Here is a 27,500-nt window from a genome sequence, read left to right on the forward strand (position 1 = left end):
TGTAGTATTTGATGAGTCCAATCTCTTCTCTAAAAGGGTTGATGAGGATGATCTTGAAATAAGAAAGAGATTAGAAAAAGTATCCATTGAAAATAATGCAGATAAGAGCACTGAAATTAAAGAAACACCTACCGACGATAATCAAGTAGAGAGTGAGGTACATGAACTATATAGGGAATGGAAGTTTGTAAGGAATCACCCCATAGATCAAATTATAGGTGAACCATCATATGGAGTATCTACCCAATCATCACTTAGAAATATGGTTAGCCACTTTGCATTCTTATCACAAGAGGAGCCTAAAAATGTAAATGAGGTCATTGAGGATGAATCTTGGGTGTTATCTATGCAAGAAGAATAAAACCAATTTGAGAGGAACAAAGTCTAGACCTTGGTTCCTAGACCTGATGATCACACTGGTATTGGAACTAAATGGGTCTACAAGAACAAGAAAGATGAAAATGGGATAGTAATAAGAAACAGACGCAAACTAGTAGCTCAAGGGTATAACCATGAGGAAGGTATAGATTTGAGGAACCTATGCACCTATAGCTAGGATGGATGTCATTCGAATGTTATTAGCATATGCTGCTTTTAAGAACTTCAAATTATATCAAATGAATTTTAAAAGCGTATTTTTAAATGGATATATAAATGAGGAAGTATATGTTGAACAACCTTCAAGATTCGAAAACCACAAATTCCCAAATCATGTTTGTAGATTGTCTAAGGCCTTGTAAGGATTGAAGCAAGCTCCTAGAGCTTGGTATGAAAGCCAAGTGGTTTTCTGCTAGATAATTGATTTATTAGAGGGAACATAGACACAACACTCTTCATAAAGGCTAAAAATGATAACATACTCCTAGACTCCTAGTGCAAATATATGTAGATGACATCATTTTTGGAGCAACAAACGAAGAGTTGTGTAATGAGTTTTCCAAATGCATGCAAAATGAATTCGAAATGAACATGATGGATGAACTTAATTTCTTCCTAGGACTTCAGATAAAATCGGCCAAACATGGAATTTTTATGAAAACCAATCAAAATATATTAGAGACTTGCTCAAGAAGTTCAATATGGAAGATAGTAAAATTTTAAGAACACCTATGAGTTCTTCCACAAAATTAGATAAAGATGAGCAAGGTATACCTGTAGATGTTAAGCTCTACTGTGGCATGATTGGTAGCTTGTTATACCTAACTGCTAGCAGACCTAATATTATGTTTAGTGTATGTATGTGTGCAAGATTTCAGGCTGCACCTAAAGAGTCACTTATTAGTAGTCAAAAGAATACTTAGATACCTTATTAGGACTATTGAACTAGGATTATGGTATCCTAAGTACACTTCTTTTGAGATTGTCAGTTACTGTGATGCTAACTTTGCCGATAGTAAAGTAGATAGAAAGAGCGCGAGCAGCACATGTCACTTTTAGGAAAATCTCTAGTTTCTGGGATCTCCAAGAAACAGAACTCAAATGCACTGTCCATAGCCGAGGTTGAATATATAGCAGCTAGGAGTTGTGCTCAAACACTTTACATGAAGCAATAACTCATGGATTACGGATTGCACTATGACACTGTCCCCATAAAATGTGATAATACTAGTATAATAAATATCTCAGAGAACCTCATATCACACTCACGAACTAAGCACGTAGAAATTAGACATCACTTTATTCGTGACCATGTGCAAAAGGGGGATGTGGCACTTGAGTTTGTGTGCACAGATGAGCAATGGGTCAATATATTCATGAAACCACTTCAGGAGGATAGGCCAAATCAGACGTGAATTAGGCTTGATGCACAGTAAAGAAGTTGCCTAGAGATCATTAGAGTGCATAACTGAGGAGGAGCATCTTAACTTAAAAGCATGAATTGCATTGGACTATATTGAACTAAATTGTTTGCATAGATGATTGATTGCAATATGATTTTATGCTCAAAATGAATTTTTTTTTCGAAACAGTTTTTTTTAAGGAGATTTCTCTAAGCTAATGATTTCTTTCAATGCTTATATCTTTCTGCCTTCGCCCTTCTTGTTGATGTCAAAAGGGAGAGAAATATCCTAGCAAAATTTAAGCATAAATCTGGAGTAAGAAAACTTGAGGTAGACTTAATTGTGTAAACTGTTTCAAATCACATTTTTGAAATTTTTTATTGTCTTCATTCTACAATATGTTTGGATTACATTGAAATATTTTTTAATCATGCATATTCTTAAGGGAGCCCTTTTAGGCTAAACCCAAATTTTTTCTAGTGTATTTGTCATCATCAAAAAAGGAGAGAATGTTGACTCTATGAGTCCAATCCCATTTCGATAACGACAAATCACATAGTATTTTACCTGTGCATTGAGCTTTTGAGCAGGATCATTACTTAGCATGCATGGATGGTAAGGATGCTATGAAAGTCATGAGGAACTTGAAGCACATACGGCTTGGCACATTCCATGGAAGTAGAAGAGCAAAAGGATGAAGATGATTCAGTTTTTTAATTGTAATTTGTATTTAGTCTTATTTGTATTTACATGTCTCATAAGATATGATAGGAAGCTCAAAATGATCAATAGACTGACCTTAAGACTCATGCATTTCATGGAAAATTTACATGCCCTTGTCCTAGGTTGGTTTAGCAATTTCGAAAGCTAAGAGGGCAGAAAAACAGGGGACTCGTCGATAAGTGCCCTGGGCTCGTCAACGAGTAATTACCGAGGCTTAACATTTTTCAGTCCAGTCCACTCGTCGACTAATGCCATGGTCTCGTCGATGAGTACATGAAGGCCACTCGTCGACTAGCGTCCTGGGATTGTCGATGAGCAAATCCCGAGACCAAATTGATTTCAGTCAGGTGACTCGTCGATGAGCGAGTGAAGGGCACTCGTCAACTAGTGTGCCACTCGTCGACAAGTCTGTCGAGCATACCTGACACTCTAGTGCTCAACAGTCAGAATTTTCTTTTAAAATAAAATAATTTTTAATGCTCCAACGGTTGGAAAACGGCTATATGCAAAAAATGCCTATAAATATCATTCCTAAAACTTATTTTACACCTTTTGCCAATATTCTCTCACACTCAAATCATTTTAGGGCATTCTCTTCTTTTATTTTCAAGATCCAAGAGCATCCACTCACATCATCTTGCAAAGCTATATTGATTTTGAGGTTTGGTAAATAAGTTTTACTTTAGGCATTCAATCTTCTTTTTAAAGTCTATCTACTCTACTATTCATTTTATTTGAAATCTTTATTGGGAGCAAGAACCCTAGTTTTTCATATATACATTGTTTGAAAAATCTTTTGGGAAAAAACATACTAGGGCTTGAATCTTTGAAGCATTCACTTTCACATTTTTTATTCAAAAATTTCATATTCTCTTATTTTTGCAAAAGCTATTTGAGAGCAAACCCTAGGATCTCCAACACACATATTTTTGAGAAATCATTTTTGGAGAAATATTGAATAGGGTTTAGATCTTTGGAGCAACTCATTATACATATTTTCATACAAAGATCATATACTCTTCTATTATAAAAACCTTATTGAGAAAACACATTTACTTCATTGAGCTTCAAGTTATATCTTGTGAGTATGTTTAGGACTTCATTGTACACATAAGCTTGTTGAGAAGCATCTAAGTGTATTCAAAATTTGTATTCATCTATTGTATTTACAGTTCGGATTGTGAACCGGGGAAGAGGTAGCTACGCCTCATGTGGAAGCAGCGGATTGTAAGAGGTAGCTTCGCCTTGGGTGGAAGAAGCGGATTGTAGCGGGAAGCTCCGTCCCAATTTAAGGAGTGGAATAGTGGAATCCTTGGGTAGTTTGCCCAAGGCGAGGACGTAGGCCGGGTTTGGCCGAACCTCGTAAAATATGGAGTTTGCATCTCTCTTATCTCATTTTATTTCCGCTTGCGTTTGATTATTTATTTCACATTCTCATATTGTGTGTGTCTTAAATATTTATTGCATTTGAGAGTGAGTGGGTAATTCAGATTGTTTGACAAATTCATAGCTTGAGTTTGCTAGGTTGTGTAATACTAAATTGTATATCTCTTAGCTTGTGCTTGTGTGGTTGTGCCTTTTAAAATTAGGACTTAAAGACCCAGAATTTTAAAAATACCCAATTCACCCCCCGTTTTGGGATTACACCTGAAATCACACTTTATCCATACATCCTCAATTGTGCACGAAAAAATTACCTTCAATTGCTTCATAAAACCAATGCAAATTAAGATAACCTTAATGCCATATTCCCCAAATCACAGGGAATCAAGATTTTTTAATCACAATCATCATTATAACAATAAGAAGAGTTCCTTTGACAATTCCAATGTTGTGCACACCCATCAGACCTATCTCAGGAGAAGAATGGGAGATGCAGGAGACAGGTGCTGTGACTGTTGTTGGTCCAAAAGCTACATCAATTTACATAGCTCTGTTTTTTTTTTTTTTAGGCAATAACTTCCCAAATGACGAAAGTCTATAGTGGTCATGCCATTGCACTCGCACACAACAAGCTGCTGGCTGCATCTAGAAGGTATAAATGCCTAAGTTTGTCACTTGCCAACTGCCAAAATTCATAACAAATTACAAATCGAATGACATGACACAAATGCTTCCAGCCTAAGCTCTAATCATAGGGCAAAACCCAAAGGAGACACACTACGCTAAAAATATATATATATATATATATATTGGGCCCATTGAATTTAGATTTTCTCCATGAAGTTCTATGCAGCCAAACTGAGAAAGAGTGACTGTAGAACTTCAACTGTCAACTATCTTGTACATTTCTATGACCTTCTAAAGATGCACTAAAGAGGAAGACTAAAGAAAGATGAGGCCTTAAAAGGCTATGGCCAGAGTCCATGAGGGAAAATGTGGCCACATCAGCACGGTATAACAATGAGGTGGTTGATAAGAAGGCATGGACATTTCTGGCCCCATGCCATGAGGATCACATCAACTTAACTGAGAAGCATGCCAAAAACATGGAGCAGTCAGCACTCCCCAGTTAATTTGTTCTATCTCATGACAAATTCATGCCTTCCACAGATTTGATTGAAAAATCCAACCTAGTCAATGCAAAGGCAACTTTGTTAGTGTGTCTTGGGAAACAGTTGTATCTAAAAGGAAAGCAGTGCTGCCGGAACTAAGTATTATAATAGAAATTCATCAGAGAGAACATCATCCAACATTCACATACACAGGAAAAATGAAATGGGGGAAGTGAAATCAAGCTGTAGAACCATTGAATTTCAATTTGAATTGCAATGGAACCCTACAGAAGGCTAAGCCAATTAATTTGTCGGGATTGTTCTTGGAGCTCTAGGGTGCCCGAGTGAGCTGAACAAGGCAGACTCTATCATGACACGTAAAGCATGTCCTTTTGAGAAATTTTCCAATAATAACAACCCATCTTTCATGACCTGAAGTGTATTTTTTCAGCTCAAAACATGGAAGACGTCCCAACCAGCCAAAAGGTCAACCACGAGGCAGCCCCGGAGGCCATCTTGTCATTCAACATAAGGGGGAAGAAGCTCAGCAGTCGGGAGAAAGGGAAGGCAATGGTAGAAGCAGACAACAACAACAGGTTGAAAGGAGGCCTCAAATCAGGATCCTGGGAATACTGAAGCCTCATTGACAGAGGATGATGACTTTGGTTCTATATCGTGAGATTACCACTATCAGAGGCAAGAGCTAAAGTTGGAATGCTGTGCATAGGGAAGTTGAGTATGAAGGAGCTTTAAAAGAGAATTGCAACCTGATCAGTACTTGGTGCGAACCTTTGAAGGTGGTGCCAACAGAACATTAGGCAACGGACAAGGAGACCAAGTCGAGATAAGCAGGTCTCAACCTGGGTGCTGCACGAGGTGAAAACAGTTGGCATGGTGCTGGGGCTACAATCAGATGGTTTGAGGAACAAGCATGCAAATTATTCAAACAAATAGAAAATGGAGGAAGAGAAGTACGGTACAAAGAGAACTTGCAACCGAAGAGGTAAGAGGAGGCAAATAAAATGATTTCAATTTTCAATCAGTTATATGACAGTTGAGGAGCAACAGTGGGGAGACAGAATCAGGGAATGGGGGAAAGGATATTCTAAGTCTCAATGTTGAGGACGTTGGTGTCCTGGAAATTGAGGGGCATCAATGATGGTGGTTGAGGGCATTTGAGACCACAGCCTTTATGGTTTTAAAATGGCAGTTCTTCAAGAGAATTGGGAGTTCTCAAGAGTGGCATCATGAAGCCCTTTGAAGAGTTGTATGAAATAGGTAGTTTGCAAGCTGCATTTTGGTTCCAAAGAAAGTAATTCAAGGAATTTAGACCTATTAGCGTTGTGGATTGCATATACAAATTAATAGCCAAAGCCTTACTAACATACTAATGAGGTGATGATTGAAGTGACACTTCCAGCATAATTGATCATCTCTTGGGATTTCTTCTTCAGCAGAAAGGATGGGTAAGATGAAGGAGAAAAATTAGATGTACATTAACGTTACTTACCCACCTCTTCCATTAATGCTTTTAAATAATGGAGCTTCTTCTTGCTGTTTTAAATCCTTAGGGCTAATGCAAGGGGGACCCCTCTCTAGTTTCCTTTTTGTGTTGATTATGATTGAGCTTATCCAAATTTTGAGTAAATTCATACAAAATAAATGTCCAAGTTGGTTAACTTGTTACGATTTTGTAATTTGTTACTAACCTGAAGCTCAAGAAGCCAAGGTAAAATTCTCATAAAAATCTTATTACTCAAGTTCAAGATTTTTCTGATAAAAATTTGTATCATGATGAATAAACAAATTAATCACTTTCAAGATTAAGCTAACAGAATGGTAACATCTATGAAGAAAGCAAGCAAAGAAGAAGAAAATAACAAAAACTAATGCTGACAACACCATGCAATCATGCATAGAAGTAGAACACATCAACCATCTATGTAGTCATGGAAATTTGAAAGCTAACCTCCAGATCCTTGATTGCTTGCTCCCTCGTAATTTCTTTCCGCTGGCGATAACGTTTAAGAATGCCAATACATAGGAATCCCTGGAATTTGGTATTTTCAAAATGAGAATGAGATGAACATTAGGATTTTTAATAATGAAATAGAATCCAACAGCTAAACTAAAAGATCCCAGAAGTAAGATGTGAATTAAGTGAACCTGAAGAACAGCATTCATGATTGCAGGATTTTAATATTGGAAATCTGAACCCACCCAAAATTGTAGAAGTCAAAAGGATAAATAAAATTTTTTAATAATCTCACCGAGATAATATAGACTGCACCACAAGCAAGAAGCATATAGCAAGCAATGTTCTGAAGAAGAATAAGATCCTTCCGTTTGCCAGCATTCTCAGGGAAAGCTCTTGTCATCACTGCAACACTGAGGAAAAAATGTGAGACCAACAAGAGATTTTGTAAGAATGCTCATCTGTTTCAAGTCAATTAAAAGCTTTTTTCATAAAAGTAGATAGTAGCAAAAGAATTCAATGTCCGAACCAAGTTATTCATGATAACAAAGGCCCACTAAAGATAAATGTTGGCAACTAGCAGTTACCCTATTCTATAATGCTGTCTTCTTCGATTGGATATCATGAGCTTCCAAAAGGCCTCAACCCAATTACACAATAACTCAACCCAAATCCATCAACTAGTTTGTGATTGGATCAACCCCAAGCCCAACTCAAGCCACCCAATAACCGATAAAATGGAATTATTGTGTAAAGATATGCTTAGGATTACAACCATATTGGCTTAGGATTACACCCATATTGGATTACAACCAACACCAGAATTCATAGAAGAGGGATGGGGTAAAAGAGGAAATTTTTTGCTTGAACATAAGGCATACAAGATCTGCAGCATTCCTCTAGCAGCCCAGTACTCCAATGCCTGCAACATGTTGATTGAAATTAAAGTTTTTTTAAAAAAATCATACAATGTGAGCAACAATCTAAGCTACAACTACATCAAAGAAGAGGCATGAAAAGAAATTCAAGACCAGATCATGCAGCACAGCAAGGGAGAAAGAAATAATAGAGAAATAGAAGAAGAAGAGGAAGAGAGGAGAAGAAGTGTACACAAGAGAGAGAAAGTGTACACGCGTGCGCACTGGAGAGAGAGAGAGAGAGAGAGCTAGGAAATCAAAATCACAGACAATTGCAAGCTAATCATTCAATTAGACAAATCCAGTATATATAATAAACTAACCTTACAATAAATAGTAAAACTAATACTTATAAAATAACCCCAAAATAAACAAATTCCTAAGGCAGTCAAATTTCCCAAATATTTTTTTTTTCCCTGGATCTCAAATAAAATCCCTAAATTCCTAAGCCAACACCAAAAATAGGTTCTCAGTAGAGAAAGCTTAACTGCCACATTGAACCTACCATTTGCCTCCAGTGTAGTGTCTGAAAGTATCACTCTAATTTGACATGAGATACCAACAGAAAGAAAGAAAAGAAAGGGAAATAGAAGAGCGAGAAGAAAAGGAAGAAAGAGAAAAAAAAGTGTGCCAAGAGATGACTGGTAATTCAAATAGAAGGGAAAGAAGAGGAAAAAGAATGAGAAGAACAGTTAGTGTGATGACCGAAGTGGGAATTAAAATTCACAAGTAACTGCAAGTAGACCATTTAATAACAAAAACCCAAAAATTGTCACAAACTCGCTCAGCATAAGCTAGAATAACTATAATGACTGAGAAACAGTTTGCAAATTCCTGAATTTAAAATTTAGAAATTTATGTAAGTTTGAAACCGTTGTAAAATTCCTAATTTATATCTAGAACAATCAGAAAAATTATTCCCAGAATAATGGTTAGACTTTCCCCATAATTAACCCCCAGAATAACTAGAAGTAAATTTCCTAACATTCTAAGCTAAAATCCCTAATTTCCTAAGTTGACGCCTAAAATAGGTTTGCCACAGGAGCTTCCTAATCAATCATCCATCACATGAAAAGCTCAAACTTAATTCTACTTTTTTAGGCATGTAAAGTCAGCAACAGCATGCTAAACAACAACAAATAAAGAACAGAAAAAAACACACATTCTCACATTTTTTGGTAAAGACAAGTTGCAACACACCAATTTTAACTACGAAAGCTGCCAGCAGTTGACTCAAGTAAAGAATTTAATTCAAGAAGCATAACCACAAAGCACAAAAGTTGTTACTAGTCATCACCTACCAATCTAGCCATCCCAAGAACAAAAAGTCCCTAAAAAAGTTTCCATATTTTTTCTATTATTTCTTATTATACTTGCAAATTTTGGAAGCTTAAGTAAAAAATACTCTTTTTTTTCAGTTGTTATAATTAATATCACAAAAATACATGATATCTTCATCACCCTCATCTCATTATTTCTGAATGTTTGTGCATACTAGTAATGCTTTGTGACTTTCCTAAAATCTAACTAATTCTATCCCTCCGCTGAAACATTACAATTCAATTTTAACAAGTGCAACCCACATTAGACATAAGAGGAACACAGTAGTGTTTTGTGAAATCTAATACAGAAAGGATCAACCCATCTATAGACACACTTGAGGATACAGTCCTCCTTCCTGGGGCAGATGACAATCCAATAGTTAAAACAATACCCAAAAAAAAAATACATCAATGTAGCCAAGTTATGATAAAGGCATTCAAGATTGAATAAAATAAAAAGAAAAATAAAAAAAAAGAGCTGTTGTGCACTGGGGGGGGGGGGGGGGGGAGTGCTACAGGTGCCGCTAGTGACCCACCCTGTGCCTCTAGCGCCCCATTGTTTGCTTTTCTATGTTTGCTACTGTACTTTTGCCAGTTGTAGATTTCTCGGGACCCTTAGACCCCTTCCATGCGAATTAACTTGGAAAGAAAATTAGAATGAGTTTCTCTACTTGTGAGCTTCAATTTGGTATTGATTTATTGAAGTATATTGTGCTCTAAAGTGTACAAATTCTGCTCTGTTGAAGAGTATTTTTATTGTACAAACAAACTTGTATTACTGCTTTTGTTATTGACGGTTCAGGTAGTTGAATCATTGCCTAGCGAGAGGATTGTTCTTGTTAGAGAGGGATCTCCACCTTGAACGGAGAGAGGGGTGCTTCACTTGGTTAACGAAGTGGGAAAGGAAATCCTCAAAGCGGGTTGCTTGAGGCAAGGACGTAGGCTGCTGGCCGAACCTTGTAAAAAATCTTGTGTTAGATCTTCTTCTTCCCTATCTCTTTAATTATTGCAAGTTATAATCTGCGTGTATAATTTTTAATTCATTGGGAACTTGCTGAATATTGGGTTTTGATTGTGATTGAATCACGGTATTATTTTGAATGTTGGTTTATGTTGATTGGATTAAAAAACCAGATAATAATATCTGAATTCAGGTGTGAAATTGTTGAGATAAAGTTTTGTGATTGAATGCTTGATTGAAGCATAGGTATCAAAGTCACTCAATTTATTTACTGAATTTGTGCCTTGAGAAAATTGTTAATTGTTGCTGAAATTCAGAACTGAATATTGGAATATCTGAAGTTCAAATTTGATTAATAATTTCGGCGTTCATATTTATATCTAGGATTGTTGATTTGTATAGTACGGTCGCTGATTAGCTTATTGTGATTGTGTGGTTGTGGCAATTTAAATTAAGAGGGCTAAAATAAACTAAAATTCCTCTAAGGAATTTTTTATTACCCAATTCACCCCCCTCTTGGGATTACATCTTTAATTTCAATTGGTATCAGAGCGTCGGTTGTAGTAAATCCTAACAAGTAGCTACACAAAGATCCTTATGGCACACATAGGTGTATCCCCTTTTGGTGAAGGTCAATCTTCATCTAGACCTCCTATTTTCTGCAGTTTAAACTACACCTTCTAGAAACAACGCATGAGGATATTCTTGCAAACTATGGATTGGAAGGTCTAGAAAGTAGTTACCCATGGTGACTTTATTCCCACTAAGAATGTAGATAATAAGGAAATCCCTAAAGAAGAAATTGATTTGAATGACACTGATATGAAGCTGCTGCTGCAAATTAATTCCAGTGCAATGAATGCATTATACTGTGCACTACATGCTAATGAGTTCAATAGGATTATGGGATGCAAATCTGCTAAGGAAATTTGAGACAAGTTAGAAGTCACCTATGAGGGAACCGTAGATGTTAGGGATAGTAGGATTGACATGCTCACCAGCGAGTATGAGGCTTTTAGGATGAACCATGAGGCGTTCATTACTAGTATGTATACTAGATTCATCCATATAATTAACTCACTTAATGCACTAGGAAAGAACTACACTACATACGAGATGATTAAGAAAATCCTTAAGAGGATTTCCTCCCATTTGAGAACCTAAGGTCACTGTCATAACTGAAGGCAAAAACCTAAAGAATACTTCCCTAGATGAACTCATAGGATCGCTTCTCAGATATGAGATGGCAATAAACGAAAGAACTACTGAAGTTAGTAAACAAAAGAAATCAATAGCTCTTAAACTTTCAAAGGAAAGCTCAAGTGAGGAATAGGATAATGAGTTGAACGATGATGATTTAGCCCTATTCCCTAGACGTTTAGGCAAATTCTTCAAAAAGAATAAAAGATTTGCTAAAAAATTCAGAGGGTCTAAAACATACAAAGGTGGAACAAGCAAGAAAGAAACAAAGAATGCCCCGACTTGCTATAACTGTAAAAAGGTAGGACATATAAAGTCTGATTGTCCACAGCTCAAGAAAGACGCTAAGAAGAAGAAAAAGAAAGCAATGAAAGCAACGACTTGGGATGACTCCAGCTCAAGTAGTTCAAAAAGCGAATCAAGTGATCAAGAAATAGCTAACATGTGTTTCATGCCGAGAGATGACGAGGTAAATTCTTAGTCAAACTCACATCAAGTGATGAATCTTGTAATGACTCATATGCGAGCATGCCTTCGTATAATGAAATTCAAGCTGAATTATTTTCACTACATAAGAGGTTCATAAAAGTGTCCAAGAGAAACATCAGACTTAAAGGATAAAATGAAATGTTAATGAACTAACTAGAGTCATGTGAATCAGCTGAAAAAGAAAAGGACCTAGTTATTGATGAACTTGAAAATAAAATAAACCAAATTGCTAAAGAACTAGTAAAGCTGCAAGCTAATTGTAAACGAATAAAAGATTCAGAAATATTGTGTCTTGAAAGTAAAATTGAGGATCAAACTAAAATCATCTACAATTTTACTAGAGGAAAAAGAGAACTTTGAGAAACTAGTTGGATCACAAAGAATGTCTTTGGATAAGGCATGCATAGGATTCAATGGAGTTGAAAACAAGAAGAAAAAAGAACCTCTACATGGGGTACTTTATAAAAGCTTCAAAAAATTATATAAGCACATCTTCAACAAATGCATATGAACACACTACGTGTTTCTTATGTAAGGAGAAGGGACACATAAAATTTGAATGTCCATTCAAGAGAAAGAATGTTAAAACCAAAAAGGTATGGAGAGTGAAAAATGAAACTAAAACAAACTCAAAAAGACCTAAGAAGGTTTGGATACCAAAAGTAACATCTTAAATCCCTTTTTGTAGGTATGTTTTAGGTCCACACCATCAAAATAAAAATAGGGTTTGGATAGTGGATGCTTAAGGCATATGATCGGAGACAAGTCCAAGTTCACCTCATTGACATGTCACCTTCGGAGACAATGCTAAAGGTAAAATTATCGGCATCGAGAAAGTTGGTAAGGAACCCTCATTGGCAATTGATAATGTTTTATTGGTAGAAGGGTTAAAACATAATATGCTTGGCATTAGTCAATTAAGTGAAAAAGATTTTTACGTAACATTCAAAAAGGACAAATGCATAGTTGAACATAGTGAAAAGCATGACATATTGTTTATTGCAAACCGAGTTGAAAATGTATATTACATAAACTTTGAAAATCTGGTATCTTAAGAAGTTAAATGCTTCACAGCCTTACATGAAGCTAGCTGGCTATGGCATAGGAGACTAGGACATACTAGTATGGACCTACTATCTAAATTAGCTAAAAAGAACTTAGTCAATGGCCTACCTAGCACAAAATTTGTAAAGGATAAGGTGTGTGATGCTTGCCAACTTGGGAAGCAAACCAAGACAAGTTTTAAGAAGAAGAAACACATCTCCACTAGTAGGCCACTAGAACTAATTCAACTAGACCTATTCGGCCCTACTAAAACTCAAAAGCCTAGGAGCGAAGCAATATGCTTTTGTCATTGTTGATGACTACTCCAAGTTTACCTGGGTGTTATTCTTATCCTCCAAGGATGAAGTGTGTAAGATGTTAACCAACCTTTGAAAGAAGCTTCAAAATGAAAAAGGGTATGGTGTTTTGCATATTAGGAGTGATAGAGATGGAGAATTTAAAAATAAGGATGTTGAACATTTTTGTGACGAACATGGAATCTCTCACAATTTTTCAGCACCACGCACACCTCAACAAAACGGAGTTGTTGAAAGAAAGAATAGGTCACTTCAAGAAATGACTAGGACTATGCTTAATGAGCATCACTTGCCTAAATATTTTTGGACTAAAGCGGTGAACACTGCTTGTTATGCGAGGAACAGAGTTTCCCTTAGGACCAGCCTAGATAAGACCCCATATGAACTTTGGAAGGGTAGAAGACCAAATATCTCTTACTTCCATGTATTTGGATGTAAGTGCTTTGTCTTAAATGATAAAGGGGACCTAGGTAAATTTGATGCTAAATCAGATGAAGGAATATTCCTAGGATATGCTGTGAACAGTAAAGCCTTTAGAGTCTACAACAAAAAAACTCCTTCAGTTGTAGAGCCCATTCATGTAGCATTTGATGAGACCTAGCAATTCAACAAATAAAGGATGAGAGTAATGAAACTAGCACACCTTTGAATGATAACTCTCTAGATCAATCTAAATTGCCTAAGGAATGGAAGTTCATAAGGAATCACCCTAAAGGACCAAATTATAGGTGAACCATCACGAGGGGTGACCACTAAATCATCATTGAAGAATTTATGCAATCATTGTGCATTCCTATCTCAAGAGGAACCCAAGAACATAAATGAAGCAATTAATGAAGATTCATGGATAGTAGCCATGCAAGAGGAACTAAATCAATTCTAAAGAAACAAAGTTTGGAAGTTAGTTCCTAGACCCGTTGATCATTTAGTAATCGGCACCAAATGGGTTTTTAGGAATAAGGAGGATGATAACGGCATTGTAGTCCGTAACAAGGCTAGACTGGTAGCTCAAGGTTACAATCAAGAAGAAGGTATAGATTATCATGAGACCTTTGCTCCTATAGCTAGAATGGAAGCAATTAGAATGCTACTAGCCTACGCATCTCACAAGAATTTCAAATTCTACCAAATGGATGTGAAAAGTGTATTTTTGAATGGGTACATAAATGAAGAAGTATATGTAGCACAAACCCCCTGGGTTTGAGGACTTTCATTTTCCTGATCATGTGTTTAGACTAACAAAAGCCCTATATGGATTAAAACAAACTCCTAGACCTTGGTATTAACGATTGAGTGACTTCTTATTAGAAAATGGGTTCACTAGTGGAAAAATGGATAGTACTCTGTTTATAAAGTCTAAAAACAATGATATACTCATCATACAAATCTATGTTGATGACATTATCTTTGGTGCTACAAATGAGGAATTATCCTTGAATTCGTAAACACAAATGAACAATGGGCAGATATTTTCATAGAACCTCTTTCAAAGGATAGGTTCATCTCAATAGGACGAGAATTAAGTTTATTGCACTATAGAGAGGTAATTTGAGAAGAAGAAGTTCATAAGAATGAGGGGTTGAGTCAAAAGAGCAAGTCAGTCAAGATTACTAAAGGATAGGCGACTGACCATTAGCCCTCAGTCAACTAGACTATCACTGACTTACGGATATCTCAAGTTCAGGCACATCAGGCGACTGACACTTCGAGATCAGTTGACTGACTCGCTACTGACTTGTGAGATTTTAACATATATACAAGTTAGGCAACTGACAGTATCAGGTCAGTCAACTAACCTACGTAGATATAAATAGTTTATGTTCGTAAAAACCCTAATTTTTTCGAACCTAAGTCACTGACCCTCTTATTCTCCTCTCCCGAAGTCTTCTCCTTCACTTCCAAGTGCTCTCCCATGAAGATTTCTCCGATTAATCTTCAAAATACCTCTCCATCTTTCCTCCTACTCTCATTTTAGACGATTCTACTGAACATCTTCTTCAAGAACCATGCCAAAGACCAAGCAACAGGCTAACCGAGGCTCCACTTTAGGGAAAGATGATACCCAAGACATTGAAAAGTAGTTGGTCACTCCACAAGCCAGAAGAATGTATCGTGAACATATCCGATCTGCCGAACACATTCTCTGCAAGATTTTAGATGTTTCCTTTATAAGAGAGGATTTTCCAGATATCTTGCAAATGTTTGATGCTTTGGGTTGGGAAAGATTTATCACATATCAGGCTAGGGGTGTTTATCCAAATTTAGTTAGGTTATTCTATGCAAACATGACAAATGGTGATAATGTGTATTCCACAATGGTCATGAATAAGTCATTTGCTTTAACTGCTCAAACATTGGCCATTAGACTTGGAATAAAAGAAGGAGAGTTTGAATGTCCACAACTTGGACAATCTTGGATTATGGCTCAAGATTTCATTCCTGAGGAATTTTTACCAATTATAATGACCAAAGAACCTATTTATTTTGGTCACCCTTCACTATACAGGCAACTAAATTTGAAAGTTAGGATAATACATAGCCCCATTACCTATAATAGCTTGCCTAGGGTACGGTTCCATGACCATCTATCCTACTTGGATTGTTTCGTAATGTGGTGCTTGTATAAGAGAAAACGACTTGATTTGCCCAACCTGATTCTGAAATGGATGATATCAAGAGAAGAAGCAAGAAAGGTAATTCTTCCTTATGGAGGAATTTTAACCCTAATCTTTGAACATCTAGGAGTCACTACCCCATCCACCATGTTCATTAAGCAAACCCATTATGATTACTTTTCATCTACTACTATTAAGCAAGTAGGATATGAAAAGTATCGGAAACATGGATGGTTGCCTAAGGGGGGTACGGGGCACGTAGAGCTGATGCGGGATTTCAGGCTGCTCAGCAACAGGCTCCAAAACCACAACAGGATGTACCACAAGCGACCGATGCTCCTTCGTGGTTTGTAGATTATCATCAGCACATGGATTCACAGTTAAGTGCATTTCATGGTGAAATGAATACAAGTTTTGGTGCACTTCAGTCTAGCTTCACCGCTTTTGATTAGAGGCTCGGACGCCTTGAGAGCTATATGGGCGGCTCTTCTTCTTCGTGAGGGAAGGCTACCATGGAGACAAGCTCAAGAGGTGATGATGATGATGCTAATGATGATGAGGAGGAGGGTACTGAATCCGATGGTGGTGATGACAATGCTAAAGACTAGACCTTAATTTCTTAATCTCTTTTATTACAAACAATTGGATTGTAATATTTGCTTTTGCTACAGCTCTTGACAATACTCTTTTATCTTTTGCTACTTCCTCTTACTGTTTATTTTGGATATTTTGTATTGATGCTGATTTTGGATCTTTTTGAATATTATTTGCATGTTGGTTATTGAATATCTGGATTGGACATCTTGATGGATGTTTAACTTGAGAATTGCATGCTGAATTTTGGACCATATATTTGCGAACTAATTGTTGATTTTTGGTCTTAAGATGATTTGCATATTATTTTTCCGAGTCATTCTTTTTGTTGATGTTGAAAGGGGGAGAAGTGTGGCAAAATGATAAGTCATGTTAGGAGAAGTGAGCGGACAAAATGATATGAGATGAAATGTTGAGTTTTGATACAATATGTTGAGATATGATACAATGATACGATATGATATGATATGATATGATATGATATGATGAGTTTTTGATAGTCAATGCATAATAGTCTTGATATAAGCATGAGTTTACATGTTAGTTTTCCATGGTACATGCTATATACAATTTGATGAGACATTCATGCTGAATATGTTTCCCTTGCGAATGTACTTGTTGACTTAACTGGACTTTTCAATCCTATTTTGATGATAATAAAATGAAGAGCACTTTAACATATAATGTTAAGTGATGCGTTTTAGGTAAAAGAACTCTCAAGGTTGATAAATTGAAGCTCAATGTTAATCTAGTGAAAGCGCATCAGAATATTGAAGGCAATGAATAACAAATGAAGAAGCTTAAGGGCAAGCAAACTCAAAGTCAAAAGTGAACCTCAAAAGGCTGAAGGAGGCTGAAGGATTTAAGAAGACCATAATTAAAAGAACTGTTGTAAGTACTTCAAAACCAAATGTCATTTAGATATGTGAAGCTCTTATAAAAACAAAAGAAACTAAGAAACACTTTGTTTTAAAGAGCTTAAAACATGTTTTTGAAATTAAAGTAACAAAGGTCTTAAAGGAAGGAAAGTGTTCAAAATAAAAATTAAATTTCTGATAAGCAGTGCACCTGACAGATGACTGTCTGTCTATGGACAGACGACTGGCAAGTTAAAGGATTTAATAAAAGTATTTTGGGTTTAAATTTTAACTATGACAGATGACTGCCATGTCAATAAAAGTATTTTGGGTTTAAATTTTAACTATGACAGATGACTGCCATGTCATGGCAGACGACTGCCACGTGGAGCAAATTTTAAATCTCAAAGGGAAGCTTCTTTTAAAATTTTGAATTTCAAAATTTAATCAACAATTTAATGTTTTTTCAAAGTTTACCTAATTTGATATGGACAACATCTTTCAAAGTTTTGAATTTCAAATTTTAGTCCACAAATTAAATGTTTTTTCAAAGTTTACCTAATTTGATGTGGAAGTTGATCTTTTAAGTTGCCTATAAATACCTCTTTGGGTAATGAAAAAACATAATACGAGAAAACACAAGAAAAGAGAGAAATCAGACAAAATTTGAAATTCATCTTGTGCTGAAATTCTTCTGAAGCTCTTCTTTGCTCACATCTTTTGCTGGAGAGGAATTCTACAACTTTGGTAGATTGAAAAAAATCAAAGTTCGGTTCCGGGTTGCAATTCCATTTCTCTTTTAAACGAACCATTGGTGACTTCTAAAAACTTTAGAGCTTCATATATTCTATTTTGCTTTGGTTTTTTGAAGTACAATTTACATTTCAATTTGTACAACCTGCTCTAAATTTTGGGAGTATTTTTTGTACGCAAAATTTATATTATATTCTTGTAGATTGTGACGATTCCAGGTTTGCTGGATCGTTGGCTAGGCGAGGGATTATCGCTTAGAGAGGTGCTGCTCTAGCCTTCTGAAGGAGTGTATAAAGGTATTGTTCCACCCGGTAAAGGAACAGGTTTAGTGAATCCTTTGGTGGTTTTGCCAAAGGCGAGGACGTAGGCTGTGTTGAAGCCGAACCTCGTAAAAACCCGTGTCTCACTCTCTCTTTCCCTTACTCTTTATTTTCAGCATATTTATATTGCGTGGATGGTTTAAATTTGAAATCATATACACTAAGTTTATTTGGAAATCAAACAAACTTAAAGTTTAATTTTGATTTGGGTTGCGGAAACCGAAAGGGAGTACGTTGGTTAAACCATACTTTGCGGAAACCATACGGGAGTACGTTACTTGGTTAAAACACCTAAAGAAAATTAACTAAGAGTTTATTTGAATTCTGAATTTTGGGAAGAGTGTGGATGTGTGGTTGTAAATCATATGAAAGAAGCAAATTAATTTTAACAAGCATATCATTCAACTACAAGGCTTGATTCATATTTATAAGGCATGCATAAACAAATTGTGTTTGGTTAGTTTGGATAGTGTGATTAATTGAAAGGTTGATTGGTGATTTAGTTGTTTAAGTGCTTGTGTTGTTGATTGTATAAAAGAAACCAAGTTATTGTGTGTTTGACAAATTAAACAAACAAGTAGAAGAATTAGATAAATAATAAAAGAAGTTAAGTATTCTTTAAAAGGAATTAAAAAGAAAGTTTTTAAATTCCCAATTCACCCCCCTCTTGGGAAGCTATCCTAATTTCAGTACTGAATATTGGATAGCGTCTAAAGGAGATATTACATTCAGGGGGAGTAATGCATGATAGTTTGTTATATGTTATCTTAAAATTCTGACATAAGCTTTGAAATTGTTGATATTCATGTAATGACTTGTTAAGGGCAATACTATTGTGAGGGGGAGCCTTATTAAGTCTTTCTCATTTTGCCCCTTATTTGTCATCATCAAAAAATGAAAGATTGTTGGCCTAACAAGGCCTAAACTCGTTTTGGTGATAACAAATCAAGGTTACTTAATGTGTTTTTAAGTTAAGTTTCAGGACCCGAGTGTTTATGAAGTCAAGTGATTCTACTTGATGAAGTTTGTTGAAGCTTAGACTTAAAGCTACAAGTCATGAGGAAAATGTATAATAGTGAAGAATTGATCAAAGCTCAGATGGTATTTGAAAGCCTTACAACATGAAGACTTAGGAACTTAGATGGTTTTATTTTGATTAAGTCTCATGTAAATACTTCTATTCTCAATATTGAAGTTGAAGCTCTTAGGATTCATTAAGGACTTAGAGACCTGATTTAGTACATGGAAAATATCTCATAAGGTCTCAAATATGTTTTCCAAGTTAATAAAAACAAGTTTTGCAATTAAAGTTTGAAAAACACTAAGTAGTTAGTGGTCAGGCGACTGATGACTTCGCATCAGGCGACCGATATGCTACTGACTTTGTTAATGAAAAAATAGAATGGGATCAAGCGACTAAACCATTGAAGTTAGGCGACTGACTTGCTACTGACTGTTCTTATGCGCTATTTTAAATAAGCTCAGGCGACTGACCCTATGGATTAGGCGACTGATGTCAATGTGTCAAACTTCTAACAGCACAGATTTTGCTTCTAAATTTTAACGATTGGGTTTCAAAACTTGAAGCAAACTTGGGGAAAACAGTAACTATTTTCTCTACTTTATATAAAGTTAATCTTTCCGCAAATTAGGGTAACCAATGCTCTCATACAAATCAAATTCGTGATATTCTGTTGAAATATTTTCTGAAAAGCTGTTGAGAGTCTTTGCTGAAATCCCTAAGCGTATATTCTGATTAGTTCTTGTTAAATCTTCATTATTTAATCATAATACTTTAGATTACTTGTGAGCTTCAATTTGGTATTGATTTATTGAAGTATATTGTGCTCTAAAGTGTACAAATTCTGCTCTGTTGAAGAGTATTTTTATTGTACAAACAAACTTGTATTGCTGGTTTTGTTATTGATGGTTCAGGTTGTTGAATCATTGCCTAGCAAGGGGATTGTTCTCATTAGAGAGGGATCTCCACCTTGAACGGAGAGAGGGGTGCTTCACCTAGTTAACGAAGTGAGAAAGGAAATCCTCAAAGCGATTTGCTTGAGGCAAGGACGTAGGCTGCTAGCTGAACCTTGTAAAAAATCTTGTGTTTGATCTTCTTCTTCCCTATCTCTTTAATTCTTGCAAGTTATAACCTACGTGTATGATTTTAAATTCATTGGGAACTTGCTAAATATTGGGTTTTGATTGTGATTGAATTAGGGTTTTATTTTGAATGTTGGTTTATGTTGATTGGATTAAAAAATCAGATAAGAACTAATATCTGAATTCAGGTGTGAAATTGCTGAGGTAAAGTTTTGTGATTGAATGCTTGATTGAAGCATAGATATCAAAGTCACTCAATTTATTTACTGAATTTGTGCCTTGAGAAAATTGTTAATTGTTGCTGAAATTCAGAACTGAATATTGGAATATTTGAAGTTTAAATTTGATTAATAATTTTGGTATTCATATTTATATCTAGGATTGTTGATTGGTATAGTACGGTCGCTGATTAGTTTATTGTGATTGTGTGGTTGTGGCAATTTAAATTAAGAGGGTTAAAATAAACTAAAATTACGCAAAGAAATTTTTAATTACCCAATTCACCCACTCTTAAGATTACATCTTTAATTTCATTAAATTCCTCGCGTAGCCCCACGAAATCCTCTTTCAAAAAATCATTGCCAATTTTGCCTCTGATTTTTGTTTCCCAAGATTGGATTTCGTCCCAAAATGCTTTTCCGACCTTGTAAGTTTTTTAAATTCTCTCAAATTGGGTTTTCCCAAAATTATTTCTCAAAATGAGGTTTTCTCTTCCTTTTTTTTTATAAAAAAAATTATGTACCGTTCGTCAATTTCCCAAAAACTCATTTCCAAGGTTGGCCTCCCCAACTCAAAAATCTGAAATTCCACTCATTTCTTTCTAAATCTTTGAATCTCTCATTTCCTTTTTCAAAGTCGTAACCCTTTCTAACGGGAGATTCATTTCTAAACACCCAAACCCAAATCTTTCCCTCAACTACGTTGGCTTGATCCCGGACCTCAAGTACGTAGACAGCTTAACCTAAAAGAGGTAGGTCCAGCCCAAATTTTTCCCTTCCTCCTTTTTTCCCTAAACAAATTTTCAACCAGTTTTCAAGAGGGACAAGTAGTGGGGCCTCCGTGGGGTTCAGTCCCCCGAATAGGTTTCACAAAATGTCATTTTTTTGGGACACACATATATAAGTGTGGTAACAATTCCTCAAATGGGTGCCAACAGGGGTGTTGAAAGGCAAATCATCATTGATATGATTGGCTAATCACTTTCCTTGTGCAAAAATGTACTCCCAAACTCAAAATCTTATTTTTGCAAACCTTTTTCAGAATTTTTCTTTATTTTTCCTATAATTAAAAAAAATAAAAATAAAGTGGCGATTCCGTATCATGTGACTCATTGTTTTTTCCCAAACTCTTCTCATTTGGGGACCGCCCTTTTCCCTTTTGTCAGCACCCCGGATGGAATCCAGCGTCGACGAGAGAGAATGAAAAGTTCACCTTAATGGCCCCTATTTGCGTTAGGTTCACCTTAATGACCCCCAATTGCATTAGGTTCAAGCCCAAATTACCCACATATTATTTCTCTCCTTAACTAACATATTAATTTGGGTAATTTCAGCCAGCTTATAGCTATTTTACCCAACACTCAACTTCTTACTAATAGCTCCTGTTTAACATGAGGATAAACAATTTTTACACAAGTCAATCAGCTTCTTTTCATCAGCCACTTTCAGAAGTTTGTTTTAGTAGCCACAGGGCGCTCAAACTACGCCTTAGTCCAGAGAAAGATTTTTCCCCTCAATCTCCTACATTTTCTCAGGAACCAAGCAGAGCTCGAGTGTAGTTAATTTTTGTTTTAAAATAAAATCATACCACAAACAAAATTCTGAGCATTAACTTACGCTATTAATAAGGAAATTGTGTTAAATATTCAGAATAATAAATAATGGACACATCTTTTACGTACAAGACAGGGTCTATAAATAGATGGAAAAAAATGTAACCTTCCAAAACTTGAGAAAATATCCCCATTCTGTCTCAGCAACAACCACAAATAACGCGATAGCGACAGCGTAACACCGAAATATACCATCAAAAATCTACATCAAACACCGCGGGTGAAAGTATGCAAGTATCCATACACAATCACGCACAGAAACGCACAAACAGAGAGGTAGAGAAGGGGGAGCTTACATCATCACCGCCCTTAAAAGATCGGATAGCAGAGAGAATATTGACGAAAATGCAGAGAATAGCAGTCAAAGCCGTTATGAACCTGAAGCATCCGCAGACGACCAAAAACGGGTCGGCCCGCGCTCTAACTCTTGCACTGCTCGAAGCAACTCCAGCTTCCTGCGAGCCCTCCCCGTCTGAGCCGTTTCCGTTCCTCGCCATTTTCGCGCGCTTTCCTGACCTCCAAACACCGAACCTACCTCAATTCTCCACTCATCTGTGTCGGCACAACCTCGGTCTTGCTCGATCGCTCTCTTTCTCTGCTGGGAAACTGTGATTTGAACATTTCCCAAGAAACGGGGACTAGATTTTTGTTGAGGTGACTAAGCTCGTGATTCTCCTCCCCACAGTCGAAGCAAAGCCGTCAGGCTGGACGCGTGTCAGTTCTGAATGAAGGACGGGAACACGTGTCGGTGGTGCATGTATCTCCCCTGATTTTGAGTGTAACCATATGAATGCCTCTTTCTTTCTCTTGAGCTAAAATCAAAAGGATTAAAAAAATATTTTAAAAATAAAAACTTGCACGGCACAGCTTGACCATAAACCCTCCTCATTTTTTTGACAAAATCAAATCAAAAAATTTTTCCAATTTAATGCTTACGTAATCTCGCAATTTAGTCTTACAAAATTTGCAAGATCAAGCAAATCGGGTGTCGACAAGTATCAAAAATCTCGTAAGATCAAACTGTGAGATTTGCTTGAGAAATGGAACTAGTGCTCGATGTGTGATGCGTGGCAAATCTCGCAGTTTGGTCCTGTGAGATTTGCTTCGACCCTTCAACAGCCCTTTCTCCTTCAATTTTCTTCGCAAACAGAGGGCAGTAGAGAGACCAGAGAGGAGGAGAATGCAAAGCAAAGGGCAGAGTGTAGAGGTCGTCCGATTTACAAGTGACCGTTGCTCATGAACGTTGAGGAGGAGGATATAAAGGGCAAGATGGGGTAAGTTCAATGAAACTCGTTTGCTCATTTGTTTTGAAATTCAAATTTATATTTTTTATTAAAAAATTTGTTAGTTTGATTAATAAAATCGTTAGTATGGCTTATAAATTACTACGTAGCACCTTCAATTACTGATAGAATGCATCGTTTGGAAACGCCCAATTTTGAGGTTAGGGTTTTTTTGTTAGTATTTTAGTTCCTTTCATTTATTATTTGTTATATGTGTTATGTGTAATTTAATTGACAAGTGTGTTGTAATGTAATGTTTTAAATTTGGTATTAGAAAATAGTTTTATTATTGATTGGATATTAATTTAAATGAATTATTATTAAAAGTCTTGTATTTTTTTAGATAAAATATATATGTGTAGTTTTGAAGTGGAGAAATGATTAATCAAATAATAGTTACATGCATGTGTATGTAGAATTTATTATATAAATTCTCTTAAGATTTGTTTGATATATGGATAATAGTTACATGCATGTATATCTAGAATAAATATATGTTTTGTTTAATCAAATATATATATGATTCTCTTATTATTATTCCTAATGATGTGTTTTCGGAGACATCAAAATGGGATGGAGACAAAATTGGTCTTCCTAAACTTATTGTAATTTTTATAATATTCTTATCATGTCCTCACAATTTCATTATATTCTAATGTACTAAAATTTAGGTAGTATTCAAAACTCATTATTTGCTTGTTGTGCAAAATTAATAAGATTAATTTATTAAATAATCATTATATAGTTTTTCATTTGTAAAATTTGAAACACCTAAAATTTTCAAGCATGACACTTCAATCATTGAGGTTTTTTTTTTTTTTAGTTCGTTGGTCAATAGGTAGTCAAATTTAAAAAAGATAAAATTTATTAGTAAAATTATTCTTTTGTCCTTTCATTATTATGATTAATGAAAACTTAAGTATAATAATAAATTCTCACTAAAATATTACAAAAAACTTACTTTTAGTATCTTGCATATTCTTGGGATTTAAAAAACATATATATATACTGCAAAATAAGTAACAAGCATAGGTTAATTAATATGAAATTGCAAGTATAAATGAAAAAAAAATAATGAAATTAAATTAAGAAATTATTACAAAAGAATGAGTATTATAAATCAAATAAATTTGAAAAATCTAAAATATGTTGTGAATTTGTTAGACTTTAGATTTTGTATTATTGTCCTATATGTGCGCAAAAGACAACTGCTTATTATTTTCTCAAAGCAATTTTATAATATATATATATATATATATATATATATCTTCTCTTTTTCTTATAATAATTTTTAAAAATTTCATCTTAACAAGCAATTTGATATCATAATTACCTTTTTAAATTGGAATATGCTATTTGTGAAAGAGTAACACTTTTAAAAATATATATAAATTTCTAGTAAATATTTATCATGTACTGAACTTTAATTTGGCTAGGGGTGACAATGGATTTTAGTTTATGGATTTATATGATTGATAATGAAACACAAACAATTTAAACAACTTCATATATTTTATATAATTCAGTAGTCACATCATATATAAATCGTGTTCATGCACACAATAATTTAACTTCTTAACTGATATTGAATATACCATTTTTGCATGATTAATCTGGAACGCCAAGTGTATGGCATGCAGTATTATGAAATGTATGCTAGTAGTCGAGTAGGAGTGCATGCTGATTAAACCGAATGTCACTTGCATGGTTGATGCAGTGACTTGTGAATTGCATACTATAAACACTCTTAGGATATCTGGTGCATGGTTTGAGATATGCAATATGGAAAAATGTTCAGTTTATAGACGACATGTTGCCGAATTTTTATAAGAGTTTTCTCACCCAAACTAATCAAAGTGTGTAAACCATGTGTCGAATGATTAACAAATGCTGCATGCTGAACTTTATTTTAAAATATTACTGCATAATGAATGGAGTCATGATTATAGTTTATTAGCTTACCATTAATGAAAAGAAGTGTTATCTCATGTGCTTATATGTACAATTTTGTTTTTCATAGGTCTTTATTATTTCCTGATGATCGATCTAAATGGCAGGAAGTTCAAACAGTGTTTTGGTGACTGTGTTGTTGTATATGGGAGGGGGGGGGGAAATTATCACCAGAGTAGAAAGTGTTAGTTATGGTACTAAGCCGGTTCGACCAATTCGAATTGGTCATAGGACTAAATTAAATAAATTGTATACAAGATATACAAATATTTGCATATTGATCCAGATTAATATGTATTGCGGGTGACCGCAAGATACACTATGCGAGGGTGACGGCATTGATTATTTTCATTTCATTTGTATAACATTATTGTATTATTTATGTATAATTGAGAATGTTTATTCAATTTCCTAAACATGTATATGTTTATTCATTTTCCCAAACTAATGTGTTACATTAGTGATAGTTATTCTTTTAATAGTGATATAAAAACAATGCATGCGTCTTTTAAGCATATAATAATGTTCTATTTTATAATTTATTTAATTGTTTATTTCGCATTTCACAACCCAAATTCATGCAAAAATGTATTTGAATTCTATTCATTATCATAGAAATAGTCATCAGGATGCAAATTATCTCAAAAAATTATCGTCACCATTTTAATCCTCCTATCATACATGCAATTCTACTCTAATAAAAAAATATAAACTGAGGAAAACCTTAAAATCAAACATTCATTTCTATATTTTTTAGAATAGTATTAAAAACAAATTAAATGGTAAATATAGAATTTATAATGAATTATCACTTCGCATGTTTTAAAATTAAATGGTAAACAAGTTAAATGTAATAATTTTATATAGAACCATTCAATTCATGCCCCAAGCAACAAGCATGCTCTTTTTCAACCAAGATATTGCAAATAATCACTTTTTGTCACCAAACTAGACAACTATGAATCAATTAAAAATATTTATAGGACTCTAAATCGAAACCATGTCCAAATATAGGCTAAGTGAAATTGAACCCCAAATTATTGTGGAATCAAAAATATAAGTTGTCAAGTTTAGCTTTAAAGGGACTAATTTTAGAATATATATATATATATATATACACCCTGCATATATGCATGGTTGGGTCAAGATAGGACTTGATCGCCTATTACGCTCGCACACGCAACCAAATATAGTAACTAAGATAAATTATACAATAAATAAACATTTTGTTTATATATATATATATATATGGTTGGGTCAAGATAGGACTTGATCGCCTATTACGCTCGCACACGCAACCAAATATAGTAACTAAGATAAATTATACAATAAATAAACATTTTGTTTATATATATATATATGGTTGGGTCAAGATAGGACTTGATCGCCTATTACGCTCGCACACGCAACCAAATATAGTAACTAAGATAAATTATACAATAAATAAACATTTTGTTTATATATATATATATAAACAAAATGTTTATTTATTGTATAATTTATCTTAGTTACTATATTTGGTTGCGTGTGCGAGCGTAATAGGCGATCAAGTCCTATCTTGACCCAACCATGCATATATGCAGGGTGTGATGTTATATGAGGGTGCCTTGAGGAGACGTGTGCACCTGTTGTTTAGTGTGCCAACAAAAATGGAGGCCATGCGTGTTGAGTGAATGCCTCTGTTACTCTGAACGCATTCCTTTTATTCTTTGTTCTTTTCAAGAATTTCCATCCTAATCTCGATGTTTTGGAGATGTCCCTAATAATCAATCAATGACAATAATGTTGTAGCTAGAGTCAGGAGACGCAAGCTGGAGATGTGTCCGTGTAGCTATAATCCGCGGATATTGATTGCATAATATACTGTAATTCCTCAATTTCAATTTATTATAATTTACCCCAACTATTTATGAATAGAGAAGAGTTGTTGAAAGGTAAAACACACAAAGGAAGGAGATAGTGTAGAAAAG

General features: G+C 35.0%; 1 protein-coding gene across 1 annotated transcript in view; it reads right to left on the reverse strand.

The window, feature by feature from the left end:
* The window catches only part of LOC131163771 (uncharacterized), a 32,754-nt gene extending 9,689 nt beyond the window's left edge, over positions 1–23,065 (reverse strand). Inside the window, exons 1-5 of the mRNA XM_058120510.1 lie at positions 22,594–23,065; positions 22,404–22,499; positions 7,856–7,896; positions 7,270–7,387; positions 6,969–7,049 (exon numbers count right to left, since the gene is read on the reverse strand). Coding sequence (XP_057976493.1) covers positions 6,969–7,049; positions 7,270–7,387; positions 7,856–7,896; positions 22,404–22,499; positions 22,594–22,794 — 537 coding nt within the window. The 5' untranslated portion in view covers positions 22,795–23,065. The remainder of the gene's footprint in view (positions 1–6,968; positions 7,050–7,269; positions 7,388–7,855; positions 7,897–22,403; positions 22,500–22,593) is intronic.
* Positions 23,066–27,500: the final 4,435 nt, after the last annotated feature.

The sequence above is a fragment of the Malania oleifera genome, chromosome 9 (assembly GCF_029873635.1).
Source record: "Malania oleifera isolate guangnan ecotype guangnan chromosome 9, ASM2987363v1, whole genome shotgun sequence".
Classification (NCBI taxonomy): Eukaryota; Viridiplantae; Streptophyta; class Magnoliopsida; order Santalales; family Ximeniaceae; genus Malania; species Malania oleifera.